Source organism: Pseudopipra pipra, chromosome 1, assembly GCF_036250125.1.
Source record: "Pseudopipra pipra isolate bDixPip1 chromosome 1, bDixPip1.hap1, whole genome shotgun sequence".
NCBI lineage: Eukaryota > Metazoa > Chordata > Aves > Passeriformes > Pipridae > Pseudopipra > Pseudopipra pipra.
This window is the reverse complement of record NC_087549.1, coordinates 5390050-5411040: the sequence shown is the minus strand read 5'-3', so window position 1 is coordinate 5411040 and position 20991 is coordinate 5390050. Positions and strand designations below refer to the sequence as shown.

General features: G+C 41.6%; 1 protein-coding gene across 1 annotated transcript in view; it reads right to left on the bottom strand.

Annotated features, from left to right (window-relative positions):
• The window catches only part of COL22A1 (collagen type XXII alpha 1 chain), a 222523-nt gene that overhangs the window by 4546 nt on the left and 196986 nt on the right, over positions 1-20991 (bottom strand). Inside the window, exons 48-61 of the mRNA XM_064644186.1 lie at positions 18609-18662; positions 17749-17802; positions 16215-16268; positions 14916-14969; positions 14072-14125; positions 12974-13027; positions 12376-12420; positions 11384-11437; positions 10311-10364; positions 8490-8543; positions 5932-6003; positions 4139-4174; positions 3306-3350; positions 2836-3015 (exon numbers count right to left, since the gene is read on the bottom strand). Of these exons, the coding sequence (XP_064500256.1) occupies positions 2836-3015; positions 3306-3350; positions 4139-4174; positions 5932-6003; positions 8490-8543; positions 10311-10364; positions 11384-11437; positions 12376-12420; positions 12974-13027; positions 14072-14125; positions 14916-14969; positions 16215-16268; positions 17749-17802; positions 18609-18662 (864 nt within the window). The remainder of the gene's footprint in view (positions 1-2835; positions 3016-3305; positions 3351-4138; positions 4175-5931; positions 6004-8489; positions 8544-10310; positions 10365-11383; positions 11438-12375; positions 12421-12973; positions 13028-14071; positions 14126-14915; positions 14970-16214; positions 16269-17748; positions 17803-18608; positions 18663-20991) is intronic.

Genomic DNA, 20991 nt, shown 5'->3' with positions numbered 1-20991 from the left:
TTAAAACTATGTCCTCTTGTCCTGTCACTGGTTTCCTGGGAGGAGAGGCTGAGCCTCACCTCCCCACCTGGCTACAACCTGTTTTCAAGCAGTTGTAGAGAGTGATAAGGTCCCCCCTGAGCCTCCTCTTCTCCAATCTAAACCCCAGCTCCCTCAGCCACTCCTCACAGGATATGTGCTCCAGACCCTTCACCAGCTTCACTGTCTTCCTCTGGACCAGCTCAAGCATCTCAATGTCCTTCCTGAATTGAGGGGTCCAGAACTGGACACTGTACTTGAGGTGTGGCCTCATCAGTGCCGAGTGCAGGGGAAGAGTCACTTCCCTGGTCCTGCTGGACACACTATTCCTGATACAGCCCACCTGGGCACTTGCTGGTTCATGTTCAGCCACTGTCCACCAGCACCCTCAGGTCCTTTTCCACTGGATCACTTTCAGCCACTCTGCTCCCAGCCTGTAGCACTTCAGGGTGTTGTTGTGGTCAAAGTGTAGGACTCAGTACTTGGTCTTATTGAAGCTCCTGCCACTGGTTATGGCCCAGCCATCCAGCCAGTTCTTAACCCAGCAGAGAGTGTCCCTGTCCAAGCCATGGGCTACCAGCTTTTCCAGGAGTGTACCATGGGAGATGGTGTCAAAGGCACCCACAATTTCCAACCTGCTGGCAAACCATGGGATCAACAGTGTAAGCAGGGATCCCGGTCTGAGGGGATAGTTGGAACAGTTTTCCCATCTCCTTCCTAGAGAAAATCTCCTTCCTCTTTCCTATACACTCATAGGGCAAGTAGTAGAAATCAAATCAGGAGACATCCTCAGCCCTGTCAGACCACAGTGGAGATCCCACCCTCTTTTCCATCATGGCATGTTTCCTTGCAGAGAGATGCACATGTGCCCCAAGGATAGTAACAGTGGGTATCTGGACTTGTTAAAAACACTCCTACTGGATGCATCACCTGCCAACAGGCCTTATCTCAGGGAACAGAAGCCAGTTTATCCATATGATACCTTTTCTTCCAAACCAGTACGAGGTTCTGCCTGATTTCAGCCTCTTAAAGAGAGAGAGGGAATGTGGCTTCCTGGCCTTGGCCCCCTACCCAGCCCCTAAGGCACAGCATCTTTCATCTCTTCTCTCAGTTCTTTTGTGTGACACTGCTGTTGTACACCTGTAATAACTGTCAAAACTCAAAATGATATGAACAAAAGTCTGGATGATGCAACTGAAAAAATGATGAAAGGATTTTTGGTAGGAGGAAGGAGAATTTTTTAGGTTGTGGCTTTCCAAGTAAATTAAAAAAAAAAAAAAAAAAGAGAGGTTCTAGGGTAACCAGTCTCTTGTCCTTGTATAAACTCAAAAAAAAGGGAGGAGGAAAAAAAAATATAGCTATATTTAGAAATAAACCATTTTCAAGCCACAAGATCAAATGTTTCCTTTGTAAATCAGAAAGTGAGATGTTTCACTTGAAATACACTTTTAATTTTTTTGGCTAAAATTATTCTTGGAATTTCTGTTAGTTTGGAAAATACTTCTGGTCAACCTAAAGACTGCATTCTTTTGTCTATGAGCTACTTGTGTTAAAGTGTTGCTTTTCCCACACACTTATCCTTTTAATATACAAGGATGCAGTTTGTGTCCTTTATGCTTATGAAAACCTAGTGAGCTCTTCTGAACCAGAAGTTACTCTTCATTTAAAAAAAATTGAGATTTTATTAAATAGCTAAGTAATATTTCAGTTTAATCAATAAAAAAGTTACTGCTGATAAGCACAGAGTTGTCTATTTGCTGCCTCCTTCCCAAGATTTTTCATGAGAAAGAAGTGTTCTTTGATGACAAAAGAAACAATTTTTTCATTAAGTACTAACCATTTGTGATGGCTCTTACTGAATACCCCAGTAAGTAAACACAATTGTGGAGCATACTTTGAAGGTTTACAAATTATATTTTCAAGTTGTAACCCCAGTTGCATTGTCTCCATAATCATTACTTAATCTCATCAAATCTCTGAGATGTTGAGATACAAAAAGAAATGCTTTGTCTAAAATTTACTCAGCTTTTACCTCAGAGATTACTTCTCTGTTTATTCTATTCTGATGTGACCTCAAATTCATCCTGAGGATGGGCAGAGCGGTTTCATTGATTTTGGTAGTTTTTCTCATATATGTTACATGCAGCACCCTCAGCATTCTCAGTAGTGAGATTGTTTCCCGTTAGGGGGAAAAAAAAAAAAAAGATAAAAAAAAGAGACAGAATATTAAACAAAAATAGTATTTCATGAATTCTGATGAGCTGGCTCCAGGATTTCCAGGAATAGAGCAGTGACCTTTCCACGGCTCAGCATTTTGTCTCTCCTAACAACCAGCAGCAGAGGAAGGCATTAGTTCTCCATATGAAATGCTGCACATTATTGCCCTTATAGAAAGAATTTTTTCAGACTCCAGTGCCATGACCACAGTCATAGATCTGATTTAGGCATTCAGGGGTAAGAGGCATCAGTGACTGGCTGCCCTGGCTATGGTTCTGGACTGCTCAGCTCCCCTGAGCACAATTCAACACCCCCACAACACTTCCCCATGGGGTCCTGAGCAACCTGGGTTAGTGGAAGCTGTCCCTGCCCATGGCAGGGGGTTGGAATGAGATGGTCTTTCAACCCAAACCATTCTGTGATTCCCTGAGATGTGCTATAGCTCTCCTTAATGTGCATCAAGAGATAAAAGCTCTGCCTCCCCATTGCAACACACTCTTGCTTTAGTTTCTGTCAGCCCCAGTGCAATCTGAGGTGCATTTCTGATCACACACTGTGGTAATGAAATTACTGTACAAAGCCGTTCTCTGGAAATCTTACCCTTGGTCCTGGAAATCCTGGCTGTCCTGGAGGACCGGGAGGTCCAACTTGCCCAGTGTCTCCTGGGGGTCCATGGGGACCCATCAGTCCTGGATGGCCCTTGTGACCAGGTATCCCAGGATCACCCGGAGGGCCCTTTTCTCCTTGAGGGCCTTTTTCACCTTTGATTCCAGGCTCACCCTAAGTGAAAAGAGAGGCATTACCACCACAAAATAAGAGGCAAAATTCTGACTTCCAAACACAGAGAAACACTAAGAGCTGAGCTGGCAAAGTTACTGAATACAACATCTGGTGCACTACAAATGATCCACAAATTATTAGTGATGGAAAATGATTAAAGAGAGAGCTGGGAGAGTGGGAAGCACGGGCCATGTTTCACTCTTGAATGACCCCTACCCCCCTGCCCCTAACTAGAAACAGCTCTTTTTATTTCCACATAATGAAATAACTAATAATATTCTCCAACCTACCCTCTCTCCTTTGGAGCCAATTTCACCATGTTTCCCTGGTGCACCCTGCAACAAAATAAAGGTAAACATAAAAGATCTCTCCATAATAACAGTAAATAATAAAACATACCTTTACAATGATTCTTGTGAGCTGATGAAAATTTATTTCCCTGATGGTCCCACAGTTTCCTGAGAGCTGGCTCTCAATTATCAACAATTCAAAAATAAAAGCATGACAAGTAGGTCAAGGAAGGTGATTCTCCCCCCGTACTCCTCTCTGGTGAGACCCCACCTGGGGTAGTGTGTCCAGCTCTGGTGTCATCAACACGAGAGAGAACGACATGAACCTGTTGGAGCAAGTCCAGAGGAGGCCACGAAGATGCCCAGAGGGCTGGTGCACCTCTGCCACGGAGACAGGCTGGGAGAGCTGGGATTTTTCAGCCTGGAGAAGAGAAGGCTCCAGGGGGTTATAAGAAAAATGGGAACAAACCTTTTTCCAGGGACTGTAGTGACAGAATGATGAGTAATGGCTTCACAATGAAAGACTGCAGGATATTAGGAAGAAATTCTTCACTGTGAGGGTGGTGAGGCCCTGGTACGGATTGCCCAGAGAAGCTGTGGATGCCTCATCCCTTGAAGTGTTCAAGGTCGGGTGGGACAGGGTTCTGAGCAACCTGGTCTAGTGGAAGGTGTCCCTGCCCGTGGCAGGGGGTTGATACTAGATGATCTTTAAGATCCCTTCCAACCCAAAGCATTGTATAAAAAAAATCAGTTTATTGAGACCCAGGTGACATCCTTGATGTTTTTTCCCAGGACACTAATCTTATTTTGAAACAACTGGAAATTTAACTTACCTCTTTTCCAGGAGGACCCTTCTCTCCTGGTTCTCCCTAAGACACACAGAAAGTTCATTTAGCAGTGCACTGGAAGGAGTTGGAAGAAAGACTCTACCTAATAACCTTAAACCTTGTTTTCTGTTAAAAACACAAGTATTCTCCACAGCAGCAGGTTTGGATTGATTTATCCTTAACATGCTGCTATTGGTCATGCCTGGCAAGACACATCCTATTTAGAAAGCATTTTTTAGTAATGTTGCATCCCATGTAAATGTGAATAACAGGAAATAATTTCTAACAAACCAGTTGAGAGCAGGACAGATGTTTCACCAAAAATATGTTCCTGCTTTCAATAAATTTTGTTCCTTTTTCTTACGAACACTTCACAAAACTTCATGCACTTCATAAGCTCTGGTTTAACCTAAGTATTCAGTAACCAGTATCATACTCGTAACATTCTAAAGATGTAAGCCAAGTAAATTTTGTAGGTAGAACTACCATCTTATACTCTACCAGCTCAAACAACACATACAGAGCCAGTGATAAAGGAAGTTCAAGCCTGATATCTTGCTTTTCTTTCAGAACTATATTAAATAATCTAAATTTGAATAAGCGCCCTATTAGAATTTTTTCTCTATATTTCTCAAATTATTTTCCCTGCATTTATAGTGTGATAATTAGACAGTACATTTTGCACTTTACCATTTCAATGAAAAAATGTCACTGCAGTCCTAAAGTGCAGATAAACCAAAGCAAACTTTAATCTAGTTATTGCTGAAATTCTGCTCACTTTTCATATCATAAATGGAAAGATTCATCTTTGAAGCCCATTTGCAACCAATAGACATAATCATATCTATAACGTGTATGCAGGTGGTATTTTCCCCATAACCTGGAAACATAACATCTAGAGCTATACACGTATCCATGAGTAATGGAACTAATCACAGATGCCTGATCCCATCAGCTCCTAATTAGGCAGCATCACACACACTCGGGCATTCCTTAGGGCCACCATTTTAAATGACCACCATGTTTGCTGCTTTAAATTAACTTTCCAGCAAAATATTTCTTTCTCCTCTTTTCATCACAAAACTCCCTTTCAAATTATAAAATAAAATAAAATATAAAAAAAAAATACAGAAGGAAAAAGAATCATCCTCTGGAATATTCAGGTCTGTTAGAGTCACATCTTTTATATCCCATTTTTAACCCAACAAATAGAGAAACAGAAATATTTGCCTTTTCCATCCTTCCAATGGAATTTAACATGTTTTACTTGTCTTGTGGGGGGCTAAAGATAGTGGATTTTGAGGCTGTGATCTTTTCATGTGCATAGGTATTATTTTAGATCACTTTGGGAGATATATGAGTGTTTTAATTACAATATACTTCTGTTGCTGGTAACAAAGGAATTTTCCTTGGAACAGCAAATATCAGAAACACCTGTATTATTATCACTCACAATTTCCCTATTTAGTCCACGTGGGGTTCCTGCAGAGATATAGTCTGAGAACTTAAATACCTCATACCCATATTAGGAAGACTATTGAACCAGTTTGATTAATGCAGTCGTTATCTGACTGAAAAGTACCAGCTCCATAAATGAGATTTTGAATATTCATCCATATGGAAAATGGTATTTTTACAGTCCAGTTTCCTTTGGAAGTGAAATTATATGGCTTCTGGATTTTTCAGATCTCCTGCTTATGTTTTTTTACCTAATTGAAGATGACTGTGTCCCATCTTTATCAGGCTAATATTTAAAAGCAGGTAATAAGAGGGTCTAATCCATTCCTACACATACTTACAGGTGGTCCTCGGGGTCCTATGAAGCCAGGGAGTCCTGGGCTGCCTGTTTCTCCTTTATTTCCTTTGGGACCCTTAGGACACAAATGAGACAGACACTAGCAGCCCTTTCTGCAACATCTCTTTTCTAGAGCATGCATTTACAGATACACTGGAACTGGGAAATTTCACTGTAGCAGCAGGACTGCTAAAACTGACAAGGAAAGGAAGAACAAAGTAATTTAGAAAAGCAGGTTTCAAATACCGTGGTTGCATTATTAATAATCTATGCAGGGTCCCTGGGAGAAGATGAAAAGGAAGGGACAATTATGGCAGGGACAGGAGGTGTGTTCTGTGGTTGTTCTGATGTCGTATGGTTTATAAGGGGTGATGAGACCGGAAATGCTGTGATGGGTGATGACAGGGAAACAGTGCAGGTGGTCATACTGCTCAAATCCGAGAATACAACAGACAGATACAGAGCTGCTCTTTTGCCATTATTTCCAGGTTAAATTTATAAAATATTTGCCTTTCACTTATCTCTTGTGATATTCTGTCAAACTATCCTTTTTCCTTACTGATCAGGACAGTTTAAATGGCAGTTCATGATACAGAACCATTTCACGCAACCTTCTTATACGGTTTTAACTCTTATTTTAACCTTTTCTTTTACAACTTTGTCCTCTGTCTCCTAATTCAGAACATAGCCATTTTTCTTCTTACAGTAAAACTTGTGTAGAGTGAGTACCAACTAGCCTGGTAGGCACAAAGCACATGGATTTTGTGTATGCAGCTAGCCCTGGAGACTTGAGGGGCTGGGCTGTGTTGCTGTGTGCAGGCTTAAGCATGAGCACTGTGAATTGGGATGGGCACTGTCAAACAGCAGCTGCAAAAGGAGAAGGCTCCTGGCAAGTTTTACCTTTTGATTACAAGTCAGCAGTGGTGAAGGTGGAAACCCCCCCCACCACCACCCTTATTGCCATAATAACCTTTCTCACATCTCCTTTTCCTCAAAATAGAAGTATAAAATATTGGCTTGTCATACCACATTGTGAAAGAAATTAGTGCTTTTCAAAATAAATGGATTCATGTACAGCACAAGGAAATACTTCCCATAATAACCTTTATGAAAGGGAGAGGATTCACTTTAATGACAGAGAATACTGATGAGATGACTGTCTGTTCTGCTGACCAACACTGTCTCATTGTTTCCCCTTTCTCATCCATCTGACTTTATCCTTTTTCAATCTCCTATGTTATTTTTGGACTCTAAATCCTCTGGAGCAGAGGCTGCTGTGGTGCTGTGTTTGTGCAGGAAGCTGCCTGGTGAGTCCCTGGGTCACTTGCTGATGGTCTAGGTAATGTGATAACACTATGATGATTAAAAAATAATCCCCATTTGGCATTCACAAGGCATCCCAAAGCCACAGCGGTCTGGTGAAGACCCAGAAAGTAAAGGCGGCAGTGATAGGAATTGGGAACAGGGCTGAGTGAAATGAAGAGAAGAAAAGAAGTTTGAAAAAGCAACAGTGAGGAACCACGGGGTAAGAAGCAATGGCAGCAGTTCCAGGAAGGTAAGAAGAACTTATGTCAAGGAGGAAAAAGCTGTGGCACTTACTTTTTGATCCAGAAAGGCTGTGAGACTGCACCATACCTGTGCTACCTGTAACCTGGGAGTTACCCCCTCCTCACACAGAAAAGTGACATTTGCTTTTCTGAGACATCCCTGTAGCAAAGCAATGACTGACCAGGGCACAAGTCTGTGGAGAGGCTGAGGTGGCTTTATGACACTGCATAGAGTGAAATCCTGCTGCAATTTTTCGGATTCCTCCTGCTCTGGCCTTTTTTTCCCACTGAATCCAGCAGTCCAGCAAACTGTACTGTCTCCATGAGCAAAGAGAGGGAAGAGCCCTGCATTGTGATATATTCTACTGGGCACAAAGATATATTTGCATTGGATTTGATGAATTCTGGACAGTTTTCAGCAGCAGAGCAGAGTAAAAAAAAAAAGAAAACCAAACAAACCAAACAAACCACCAGCTCCTCACTGTCCTCCTTACAGCCCTTCATTATCAAGCTGTTCTTCCCCACAGGATGGCCTCAGGGGACTTTCATTCTGCTTCATGATCTTGGTTTACTGCCCGCTGTCTGCTCGTTCCCCAAGTGCCTGGGGAGGATTTTTCTACTGCTGCTGTTCCTCGATGGCAGCCTGCCAGCTCCCCGAGGCCCTTTCCTTCCTTTTGACAACTCTCTGCAGGCTGCACGCTCTCTGCTTGGCAAAATTAAATCTACTGGTGAAGATGGGGCATGCCAATCTCCTTTCCATACCAGGTAATCAATCATTTCTTTTTTGCTGTGAACATTTAACTTTCACTGTAAAAAATGATGACCCAGTTAGAATCTCAATTCCAGGAACATAGCCAAACTCTCTCCAAAGTCATGGCCGGCAAAGTGGCTTTTGGATCAGTGATCTTAAAACATGGAAACTTCAGGAATGATAACCAGCTACACATAATCCACTCCACCTATGCTTCCTCAGTCACCTTTCCTTGCTGCACGAGCTTCCTTTTTTGGTACTTACTGGGATACCTGCCGGGCCAGGTTCTCCTGCAGATCCAGGCAATCCATTCTTGCCCTGTGCCAAAAGGAAAAAGGTTAGTGACATAATGTATTAAAAATATCCACCTAGACCAGCAGGGATTTCTTTAGCACTGTTCAATCTCCTCTCCTGACAGACTGCGGAGTATCTTATTTGCAACTGACCCCACAACTTCTGCATCCTTGATTTCATATGTCTGATCCCATCTCAGGAAAAAAATTGAAACTTGGACCCAAATTCTCTTGTCTGAGGAGGAGTAAACCAGCACTTCTCCTCCTCCTTTCCTCCACCCTTGTCCCTATCATATGTAAATAACATCCTCCAGGATGGATGAGGCCACCTACCACAGCTACTCCAAGTCACCAGTGTTCAGAAAAGGCTTTTTTATCGTCTCAGGCTTCCCCTTTTTTGGGAAATGGAGAGAAACATTTATTCTAAGGCCTTGAAGTGTTTGATACTTACCTGACACCAGACAATTCAGAATGAGCCTTTAAAAGGACCTGTTTCTCACTGTTCTTTATCAAAGGAGCTGAGCTGATCATCTACACAGACAAAAGTTTGATGAGATGTTCTACATTACTTATCGTGCAGAGGTGGTTTTCCCCTGCATTGGAGTTGACCATAAAGACCAGCCCTTGTACCGGCAATATTGAAAATCATGACTCACAGTCCTTGTTAGAGAAGAAACAAAGCAGAGGGAGAACAAGAGAAACTGATACTTTGCCTTCCAACATACATACCCTCAAGTATCTCTTCTCCAAAGAGTTATGATAAATTTTATCTTTTCAAATATTTTTACTCATGGCCAGTGTTGTGCAGGGGCATGACATGTTAGTGAGTGATGCCAGCAGTACAGGAATAATGAGATGAATTACAAGGTAAACACAGGAGCCTTCCATATGTTCCTGCAGTCTAATCTAAGCCCCAACCCTCCCAGGTTGGAGGGACCTGCCACTCCAGCTCCTGGCATTGCTGGCTGAATCAGCATTTTGCCCTGATTATAGAACATGTTGTAGGATCTGTTTATCTATCAGGTCTCACAAAAAGGAAAAGAACTTACTCATTGCGTCACATTAAAGATGTGCTGAGGTTCAGCAACAGAGACCTCCATTCAAATTTGAGACAGGTTCATTTTAAAAACCAAATTTTAAACCCCATTAAATTAATAAAAGTAATTTCTGAGCCATCCCAAATGACACTTTTTGAAATGTCAACTGAATTGCCATTTCTCCGTTGAAGTCATAATAAAACTGTGCGGGTGAAAAGCATCAGAGCTGCACCCCATATACCTCAACCTGGGCACCCACAGTTAGTGTCTGTCTTTGAAAACTGAGATCATGTGAGGACCGAGTGAGATTCTAGAGGCAGGACTGGAAAATGAGCATTTCTGACACTGAAATCCTGACAGAATCCATTAAACTCTTCTTCCCACTGAGTCAGCAACCATCTGACATTGCAACATTCTGTCTTTATCAGTTTCTAGCAATATCATTCTTATTTGTCTTTCTCAAAGTAAGAAAAGGGTTTTAATTAAACATCATCTGAGTCTTCCTGAAAACTATTCCTTCAAATCAGAGTTCTGGAATGCAGAACATCCCCTCTACACACAATGTATGGACACTCTGCTCTGGAAGTGTTCAAGCCCAGGCTAGATGGGCCTCTGAGCAACCTGGTCGAGTAGAAGATGTCCCTGCCCAGGGCAGCATATTGGAACTAGATTATCTTTAAGGTCCCTTCCAACCCAAACCATTCCATGAACTATAATGTACCCCCAGAAATGACTTGTCAGAAGAAAAAACTTACCGGCTGCCCTCGGAGTCCTCGAGGGCCCTGTGGTCCTATGGGACCAGGATCACCCTGAGAGGAAGGAAAGTATTCCAGTCAGTGAGAAAGATCTGACATGGAGGCAGGTGAACATTTTAAAATATTCCTTATAAATTACACTGTTCACATATCAGGGAAAACCATTAAGGGAGTCTCACTGTCCCCTTTCAGTTATTTATGAGGAAGACCAACCTTTTGAATTTTAAACATCTGTCACTAAATGCAGACTCATTCCAGGCAGAAACCATTTTTATCAAATTATCTTAAAGCAGTATTTCTCAGGGACAGAGATTCTCTAATAGTTCTCAAGAATTGACCACTCTGTTTTCTCTCCAGGGAGGCTTCAGAGCCACTTCTATTTCTCCAATAGGTTCCTTTAGGCCTGTCTTACATTTTGCTTTGTAGGATACCATTTACAGCACAGCAGTTTCCAGTGATACAAGGGGGTGCAAATGAGAAGCCACTTCTCCAGGTCCCCTGGGAGTGGCACATCAGCTGTTTGGTACATTGCTCAGCAACTGCTGAAGGATCCCATGTCAGCAGTGCTCTCCCAGGGCTTTGTTCTGTGGCTGCCCTTCACACTATTAATGCCAGAGGATCTGTTTGTACCATCTCTCTTTCTTCTGAGCAGCAGCATCTTATTCCATAGGTATTTCATAGATTTCAGTGGAGCAGCACACTCAGTCAGGTACAGCTGTGGCAGAGGAAGCGTGACAGAACTCAGCCCAGTGGGACCTGCAGGATGAAGCAGTGCTTGGAGAAGGATGGCAGAAGGCAGGTCCATGACTACCCAGCATAGCCTGGGTTTCACACAATGTTGCTCTCTCTGCTTTTTCAAATATATAGTTGACATTTTAGTGTCAGCAGCTGAGCAATGACAAAGGCCCTCTAATTCTTTGTTTCCCCTAATGATCATTGCACAAATCATTCCCTGCAATAATTCACCCTTTATTGCAGTTTCTGCAGCTGTTTCAGGTCAGGGTCACTGTGAATTAAAAAATTCATTTTTCAGGGAGAAGGAGATTCATTTCTGCTCAAAATGGTAAACTTACATCCTTCCCTGGTGGCCCCTCACGACCAGCAGGACCCATCACACCTGGCTCCCCCTGCAATTCAGCAAAAAGGAAAGAGGGATCAGCTCAAGGTCAAATTCAGACCAATATCACCACTGTAACTGGTATTGGGTTTCTGTAATATTGGACTGAGCTCACTGAAAACTTTTTTAAAGCCAGCAAGAGCCTCGTTCATCTTATATGACATGAAGCTTATAAAAATAACTCAGAAGTATCTCCTGTAAGTGATGCACAAGGCAGTGCATAATCTGCTTTCCAGCAGATTATTTACTACTGCTAGTGCAGCCACTGAAAACCACCAACATATTCATGATACTGAAGCTATCATAATGAGAAAGAGATGAGGAACTCCAGCACTGTATTTTTCAGCTAAGCCTCTGCAAGCAGAGAATTTTATTTCCCTGTAAAAAGGCAGAATTAGGTGGAAGAATATTCGGTTTTGTATTCCACCTTTTACACCAAGAAGCTCAAAACAGAGTGGAGAACAACTTTTCGTGCAGGACTTGAGGTTTGGGGTTTATGATCCCCAGGCAACTAAGTCAAAGGGACATTTCTATTCACATTTCTGTAAGTTTTGTACCTAAACTTATTTTGCACTTCTTCAGCATTTTTGGAGGAGAGCTAGTACTTGTCCAACAAGTGCAGAAGGGTTCCTCAGCTTGTAAGTCAGCATTTACACCAAATGAATGTGTTATGGAGGCATCTTGAGGCTTCCTCACAAAGGGCTATGTCAAAGGGAGCGTCAGAGAACTCAGCTCTACCAGCTGCCTCTCCTAACCCAGAATCAGAAGTTCAGCAGACGGAATGAAGACTGCTGCTGTCATTTTGTGCCATAGATGTGGCCCATGGAATCGTAGTTGAAAACAGCCATGTTAAACACTGTCATAATTTTTGCTTTATCATGTATTGCCTCAGAAAGCACAATTTCAATTTGCACCATCTTTCTGGTGCGTGAGGTACATATTACTTACCCGGGGACCTGGGGGACCCATATCTCCTCTTTGTCCTTTGAAACCCTATGAAAGACAATGAAATTAATAATTATCCATCACCCTGATACATGAAACACTAAGAAAACTCTATCTTGAATGTTTACTCAGAAACTTTCATAATTTTTTTCCTAAAGTTACTGTGGACCACTCAGCATAGAGCAGTCATGTCACATGGAGTAATTAGGAAGGGCCACATCACAGGGAAAGCTTTCCATACCTCCTTAGGTGGCAAAACAAAAACTCTAGTCTATGTAGCCCTGGTTTGACCAGCCAATAGATTATTTAACCCTCTTTCAGAGGAGACGTAATAGAACACAACGGCTACACCAGTGACTGTGCCTTCTGGCAGAGGGATTGGCATGAAGTTATATGCTTTAACTCCTATATGAGGGATTTATTCTAAGTGTGAAGGATTTGGAAATGTCTGTGTTCTGTTTTTGTTGCTTATTTATGTATTTATTTAGTCACGATGCCACGCATACGTTTGCATCAGTAAAGGACCTCATCTGCCCAACAAATGCTTCCTGACTACAGTTCAGAGGAGAGAGGGGATTGAGCCCTTCAGAGCAGCACCTACCGGTAACCCTCTGGCACCCTCCTGGCCTGGGAGCCCTGGTTCTCCAGGCTTTCCCTGTAGGAAACAATCATGTTCATTTTAATGAGAGTTTCAGACCCATCTATCTGCTGTTGAAAACTTCCCACCCTCCTCCCTTAGACATAACATCACTGAGAACTGTGGTTGCTCGGGGTTTATCCAGCAATGCCTGAACACATGAGGAGGTGAGCAATGACAGACATTCCCATGCACACCCCAGCCTGCACTGGCATCTGCACTTTGAGGTTTGGAGGCAGTTTACACCTCTGCACTTGTGCACCCTTGCAGTGTTTTAATGTCAGAGCAGCACCAATACCTAATCAGCAAATGCAAAATCAGCATCTGCACAGAGAAACTGGGTGTTTTGGTGGAAACACAAACTGTCTGCAGCTGCTGTGACAAGCACTCCTCTACAGACCAGTCGTCCTCATGACTGGGAACTTGGCTCTTCCCAGAATCACTAAGTCCCGTTTCATGAGTTACAGAAAGGAGCTGGCAATGCCTGATACTAGAAGCACATTCTTCATGTAACACACACAGTTGCCAGAAATAACATTCACTGCCAAAATAATTAAGATCTCCTTTTAGCTGACAACTTCATGGCTCAGTTTTTTTGCCTCAGCAAATGAAAGTATAGACTAAGTAGAGAAAGTCAAATATAAACCCTCTAATTCTAACCTCTAAAACAGAATTGTCTCAGAGCAATCCAGAAGAAGGTTCTTTAAAGACACCTCCTCTAAACTTTTTATACCCCACAAACTTCTACCTAAAAGATGAATTACTGGGTTTAATGTTACAAGACAACCTTCTTTCTCCACAGTGTTTACAGTAGTTGTAAAAGTGAAGTCACTAAGTTTTAGTGTATTTATGGTAGTTGTAAAAGTAAAAGTACCCAGTTTGTCAAGATTGCTCGTGTGTGACGCTTATAAATTGCTCAAGACAATATGGTCCTTCTGGTGTTAAAAACAGATGTGCAAACAGGCTCCTTGATCCCTCTAAGGAGTCTATAGACAGGCAGCTTCAAAAACAACAACTGGATGGCTCTGATTGCCTGAGTAAAATGGTTTTAAATTACGTTACCGGTTCCCCAAGAGATCCTGGTTTGCCATCTTTGCCATCATTCCCAGCAATGCCCTGTAAATGAAATGCAAAACAGGGTATAAAGAATCGATAGGGAAGATTGGTGGGTTTTTTTGTTAGCATAACTCTGCTCATCATGGCATGCTTATGTTTGCCTAAACACCCTGCTTCTATAGCTCAGCCATAAACCTCACCCTGCCGCACTACTGCAACAGCATAAATTATTTCCCTTTTTAATACGGCAAGTCTAAGGGATTCCTCCTTTCCCGCAAGGTGAGTACTCTAACAATCTTAGACCAGCATTCTAAAAACAACTGTTATAAATCATTATAATGCCATTATTTTCATTGAGGTGGGCTCCTTTACACTAGAAATAGCTCCGGTTCCATCACTATGTCAGATTAAAAAACTCCCAAAATGTTGTATTATTACATTTGCCAGAAGAAAGGAGTCTATGCCCAAGATGCACTTGAACTTGAGTCAGTGCAAAGGAATAATTTTTACTGTGAACTCAGATAAAGTCAGTATTTCAGTCTCTGAATTCTTGTGTCCTTACACTGGAGTTATTAGTTCATTTTTTTTTTACTCTGCATAAGAGTATTTCCTCCAATGAGGAGATAGATAAGGAACAGACTTGATTCATGTTGGTAACTGACACTTTATTTTAAAGTGATCAAATACAGCATTCTCACTATCCTGGACCAAGGACATTGTATTGCACGACAGAGACCATCACATGCACAGCATTCAAAGCACCTCAAAAGTATCACCTCTTTGCTTTACACATCTATGTCTGTATGAGGAGTTTAATGTATTGGATAAGAAGGAGCTTAATTGTACTCACTGGAAGTCCAGGCAGCCCTGGTGGGCCCTGTGGACCTGGTGGACCATCTTTGCCCTGGAAGGAAAGAATAAACACTGTAGGTCAGAGAAGCTTCTCAGATCTTCCATCAGATGATTTATCACATATAGTTTGACCAGGGACAATTGTGAGAAGCTGGTCTTGTAGCCCATGTCACTGAGTCTATGAGGTTTTTTTGAATTACTTCTAGTTTAAACTGGAGGGCACTCTTTTCACCTAAAAAATTCTGTATTAACTATGAGTTCTTACAGATTGGGAAACCACTGAAATCACTGGTAATTTTTTTCTGAAGTTAATTATATTTAATGTTTTGTCCTTAACTTCCTGCATTAGGTGTCCAGCCAGGAAGTAGATCTGTATTTTATAACTATCTAATGAGTAGCTAGAGGAAGTGCCTTGCATACAATCCCAAGAAATTCCCAGGACTGGACAATAGCATCTCAGGTCTTTCACAGTGTCATAATCTTGATCATCCATTTGAAATGGATTTTCAGCCAGCCTGTGCTTCTAGACTCTGGCCTCTCTGCTGAGAGTGCTCACTGATTTCATAACACCCACCAGGAGGACCATCATTGCTCACTTAAGATGAAGTTCAAGTTGTGCAATGGATCTGAAAAAAGCAACTTGCTCCACAGGAAACCCTGATCTAGAAATTAATCACAGAATTACACAGTATTGAACTATTCCAGCTCAACAGCTTGTATTCCTCAGGGAACGTTAATTTTTAACTTTTCAATCTGAAGTTAGCATCAATCAGATTACCTGTCTCTCCCAGGGTTTTCTGATGCATTACCATAAAGTAGCATCTAAAAACCCTTCAAATGAAACAGAAGTAGCAAAAAGTTTTCATGGGCTTCTCAGAGGTTTCACTTGTACTGGTATTTTCAGTGGTGCCAGGGAATGATGTCAGGCCTTGGCCTCTGAGCAGTCTGTGCTGTGACATCCTTCAACATGTTGCAGGTTATATTTTGATAATCCCTACACAGAGTTTAGGTATTAGCCTAGGTTATGAAGCATCCTAACAGATTTAGTAACCCTGTTCTAGAGGCTAAGAGATGTTAATAGCAAGGACAGACACATGAGAAGTACGAAAACCTCCATACATATCCCATGGGCTGGATTATGCTCTGGTTAATTTGGAGATCCATTTGGCGAGTAAAAAAAAAAAATTCAAGAACAGTAATCTGTTATTTGTGGAACTCCTACTTGTAGGTGTAGAGTTGATACAGACTGAATAATAATAGGTGAAGCCAGTGGTAAAGCACAGAGCTTAGAGCTTACTATGTCTCCTGGGTTTCCCACTGGTCCTATTGGTCCTGGTGCCCCATCTGATCCCTAAACAAAATAAAGCAGAAACAATGTGAATGATTCATGGATTCTGTACTTTTGTCAACATACTTCCTACCACAGCTGGCAACCCTGAAGTTTTCTTCAGTCACTCAGTTCAGCATTCATTCAACTTCATTCATCACCAAAAAGCAGTCCCAACCTCTGCACTCAATCAGCCTCCAAAGCCAGAAAAAGTCAGATATTTGAGTCTGGTCCTTCCTTCCAAAAATAGGGGAAAATAGGAAAAAGCCAATCTTGTGACAAAAATAACTCTGAAGAACAGAAATCACAGGAGAAGAGAAATTATGTAGCATACTCTGTGGTAGGCAAACTTTTGGAGCCACGAGTCAATGAAGACAGAGGCAAAAGTCAGCAAAAGATGAAGAGTAAAATTATTGAAGGGACATCACATTTTGCTCTGCTTTGACAGGCTCAGTTTCACATTTTGATTTCACAGCACATTTTCTTTGGCTGTGAGTCTGTTCAGAGGGTCTCATAGGACAAGTATGAGGTTAATATAGACACAGTAAATGTGTCTGTTATTAACTTCTCCTAAAATAATGCTCACAGGAGCACAAATGACCCACAATGCAAGTCCACATGTTGTCCCATGGCAAAGCATCCAGCATCCTTAAGGCACTGCTACCATCTGAATATAGAATTTTAATCTACTCCTATTTTTCTGGTATGTCCTGTCATTTATTTGGTGCAATGTAAATTTGGACTGTGCAGATCCCCAGTACAGAGGAAGATGGCACTTCCTCAGCATGGTAGAGCCAAACTGCACTGTAAGCAGCAATATGAGCAGTGATGACTGTGGGCAAAGAAAGACAGTTTGGAGAGAAAAGTCCTTCACTCAGGAAAAGTCCAAACACTTGAGGGGCGTAAAGTGGAGATATCACCAGCAAGAGAGCCAAGTTCTTTCAGCTCTGATTCTGCACTGTCACCTCTTTTTAAATACAAAGTATGAATGTATTACAGAGTGAGTAGAGCTAAGAATGAGGAGCACTGTGATGGAGAGGAACATATGTAAGAGGCCTTTTAATTCAAAAGTAAACCACATGATATGAAAATTGGAAAAATTCAAGTCTCATACCACTGTGTAAAATTAAGAACTAAAACACTCTTAGATGTGCTGGTTCTAGATTACCACCTTATTCTACATAGAGTAAAACACCTATATACATATTAAATAGTCTCTGTGGAAGAGTTTTCATCATCATTGTGTTGTATAAAGAGAGCAACTGAAGCTTAGCATCAATTTACAGAGTGAGCTGAAGCAATCAGTGAAAAGTGGCCAATATATTAAATAGCAATTACCATGAGTGGGGAACTCTATGACACTTAGGGGACCATTAGGAACCCACTGGAAAATGCAAATTCAATGAACAGACAGATGGGAACAGTCCTTTCTTCCACATGGAGCTTGCAACAGCCTTTATTAGTAAGAAAAGTACTGGATCATCTTTGCAACAAAGGAACTTACAGGTGGACCAGGGTTTCCGGGAGCCCCCGAGAAGCCAGGCATTCCAGGGTGGCCCTGCAGAATAAAAAAAGAGACTTTCTTTAGGCACTATTCACACCTCTAGTCGTATAAAAATTAACTGGTAACTGAATATTGTGAGGTAACATCAAAGCTAGACAATATCCAGACAGAGGTGGTTATAAGGAAATAAAGAACCATGGCTTTTTTAAAGCACAACCTTGTTTTTCAAGGTGAACACTTCAGAAATATCATAGTTATAATTTCAGGTACTTTTTCCAATGAATACCTCAGACTATGCTAATGGAAAATGAAAACAGATATTGTGGAATTGTACATATATAAGTTTAGGCAGAAACCAAACCTGTTTAAAATATCCTACAAATCCCATTGAACAGGTGCTGATTTGCACATTAAACAGTTTGCTGTAATTTAGACCAGTCTCCTCTTTCCTGTGACAACTCAGTCCCTCCTAAAAGGGGTCATCCTTACATTCATCTTCCAAGAAAAATAGAAACACTGGATTTTTCAACCCAAAGACACCTGACCTTCTGGATACCATCTAGGGAATGTCTGAAGAAATTACTAAGGGTTAGGTAATGTAGAGAATTGAATGCATTTAGTCCAGAACTGAGGTAACAGATGATACAGGAAGGTTTTTACTGGATGATGAGGATGGAAACCTGTGGAGGATTGCTATAGTTTCACGCTTCAGAATAGCCCATTTGTGGTTTATGAGTGATGAAGAACTCCCATCTTCTTGGTTTGCCTCTGAGAAGGGAATTATTCCACAGACATCACAGGAATTACTGATGAAGGGGGAAGCACAGAGGTAGCACTGTTGGAAAGCACACTAGTTTTACCTGTTCACCTTTTTCTCCTACATCCCCAGTCATACCACGATCTCCTTTAGCACCCTGATAATAAAAAAAAAAGAGGCGTTGAAAGTCACTTCAGTATTGTGACAACTTTTTGACCTATTTCATAAAGCACTTGGACATTTGAGCATAAAACTCATGAATTAAGACTGAGACCTCCTAGACTTTTACTGCCAATGCTGGAGCCAGAATATATGTGAAGGATGGCCTTTGAGCAGATCCAGCATAGCTGGTTTTTAATGTTGTAGTCTCATAGACATAAAGAGGAATTATACATCCTTAAAAAGCAGGCAGGTTGTTAGGAACTTCACTAAACTCATATCTTGATAAGGAGTCATCTGGCCCAACAAAGACTTCCACAGTATGAGTTAGCAATCTCCCCTCCCTTCAGGGACAACAGCAATAAAAATGGCATTTCCAAGGTGCAGCCTGAAAATTCATGCCCAAAAAGTGCTCCCCTCTTCCTCTCTCTGTCTTTCTGTCCTAATGACACAGAACAGACAGCTAACTGTCAGAGACTGAAATGTTTAATGATTTATGCATTCTAGGAGACTTTTGCAGGCTTTTGACTTGCATTTTGGATGGACAGTTGGGCCCATCCCTCCCTCCAGTAAAGAGCCAAGTTTGCAGGCTTTTGACTGTTGCATTATACCTCTGATGGACAATTGAAGGTGTCAAGCCCTGAAAAGGCAGGACTTCTGATGGCCCATAACAGCCCATCCCCTGTCAAGCTAAAAAAAAAAGGTGGGAACCAGGCCAGACACAGAAACTCTGTGCAGGGCCCAGGGAGAGGTTGGAGGCTCGAGGCATGGCCCGTGACACTAACCATGGATATAATAACTCATAACTTCTTGGAGTGTGGGGGCTTTCCTCCTTCACTCCCAGCAGATCAAGGCCACCACTTCGACTGACAGACATGGAAGCTGCAACTACCAAGTTTCATCGCTGGACCCCATGGGTGGTGACTATATACATCTGTCCACTCTCAGCTTTTCTTTCCCTTTCTCTCCCTTAGCCTTATCCTGTCTTTCCTTTCTCTCCCTTATGCATTTCCCCCCCCAGGGGTTATCCCTATGATATATAATATAGATGACAACACCCAAAATGCTAACATACCTGTTAAAACAAAATTGTTAAAATAAACCCTACCTATATATGTTTTCAGACACCAATTATTCAGTGTTGTTTCACTCTAATCCACCCCAAGGGAATTATTGATAAGAACCTGGGTTACTCCTCTCCCCTTTTTCTGGAGCGGGTCGTAACATTAACTCAAATGTAGATGTCTGCATCATCAGTGCTTAAAATAAGGCAAGATGAGTCTCACACAGTGAAAAATACTGAGGTGATGGTGAACAGGTTATGAATAATGCACAGAACAATAATGAACTGCTGGCCAAGGAAATAATACTCTGCTTTACTACATGAGAGCTAGGAGACAAGGGGGAGAGGGAGGGTTTCTATCAATTAATTCAAAGAGCTCTAATTCATATGGACAGAAGGCATAAAGCTGCTCACGAGCAAAGATCTGAAGTTCTACTGCTCTGTTCCAGAATGAGACCTCATAGTTTAGATGGTGTTGGTGAGGACAATATACCACATAGTCATAAGCAGAGAGTAATTTGGGTCTCTCGCTGCAAGATTCCTCCTAATGTATTCAGTAAGGACTCACAAAGACTGTCTCTGTGTTTGTGCCTTCCCATGGGTCTTACAATATTTGCTTTTAGCATTTGCAAACTCTTTTCACTTAATTCAAGTTAGGCTATTTATCAATTGCTTGATTTTATTTTATGCACATGTACAGTTTGAAATTTGTCCTTGTATTTCACCTAAACATCCAATTTTGATGCCTAAATCTCTTTCTCATAACACAGAAGAAAGTAGCAGATGTGGTATGTCTCAGACTGCTTGGCATTTCTGCCTGTTATTGGCATTATGTGTTACTAATTCTCTTGCAAATTTTATCCTGGAACATTCTTTCATTTTGATCAACTCTGTGTTTACTTTTGAGACTGTACTGCTCTCTCCATCACACTATTAATTGCAAGATATAAAATTAATTCATGAATCTCTATTAGCTTGTCCTACACTCTAATAAGTGCAAATACAAAGATGTTAAAATAACAGGAGTTAATTTTAGACAGTAAGCCAGTAATACAGGGATATGTGGAGGAAACTGTGGTCCATCATGAAATCACCTTCTCTTTCCCTCCACTGATGTTTTTTAATGTATTTCACATTAGGCAGTCGTAAAGGTTTCAGCTGTGACTAGGCACTGGCATTGTGAGCTGACATTTTCATGGGAAATGCTTGAAATGTGGAATACCTCAGACAATGGAAGTTTTGTGTTGGCCTATGTCCCTAGACC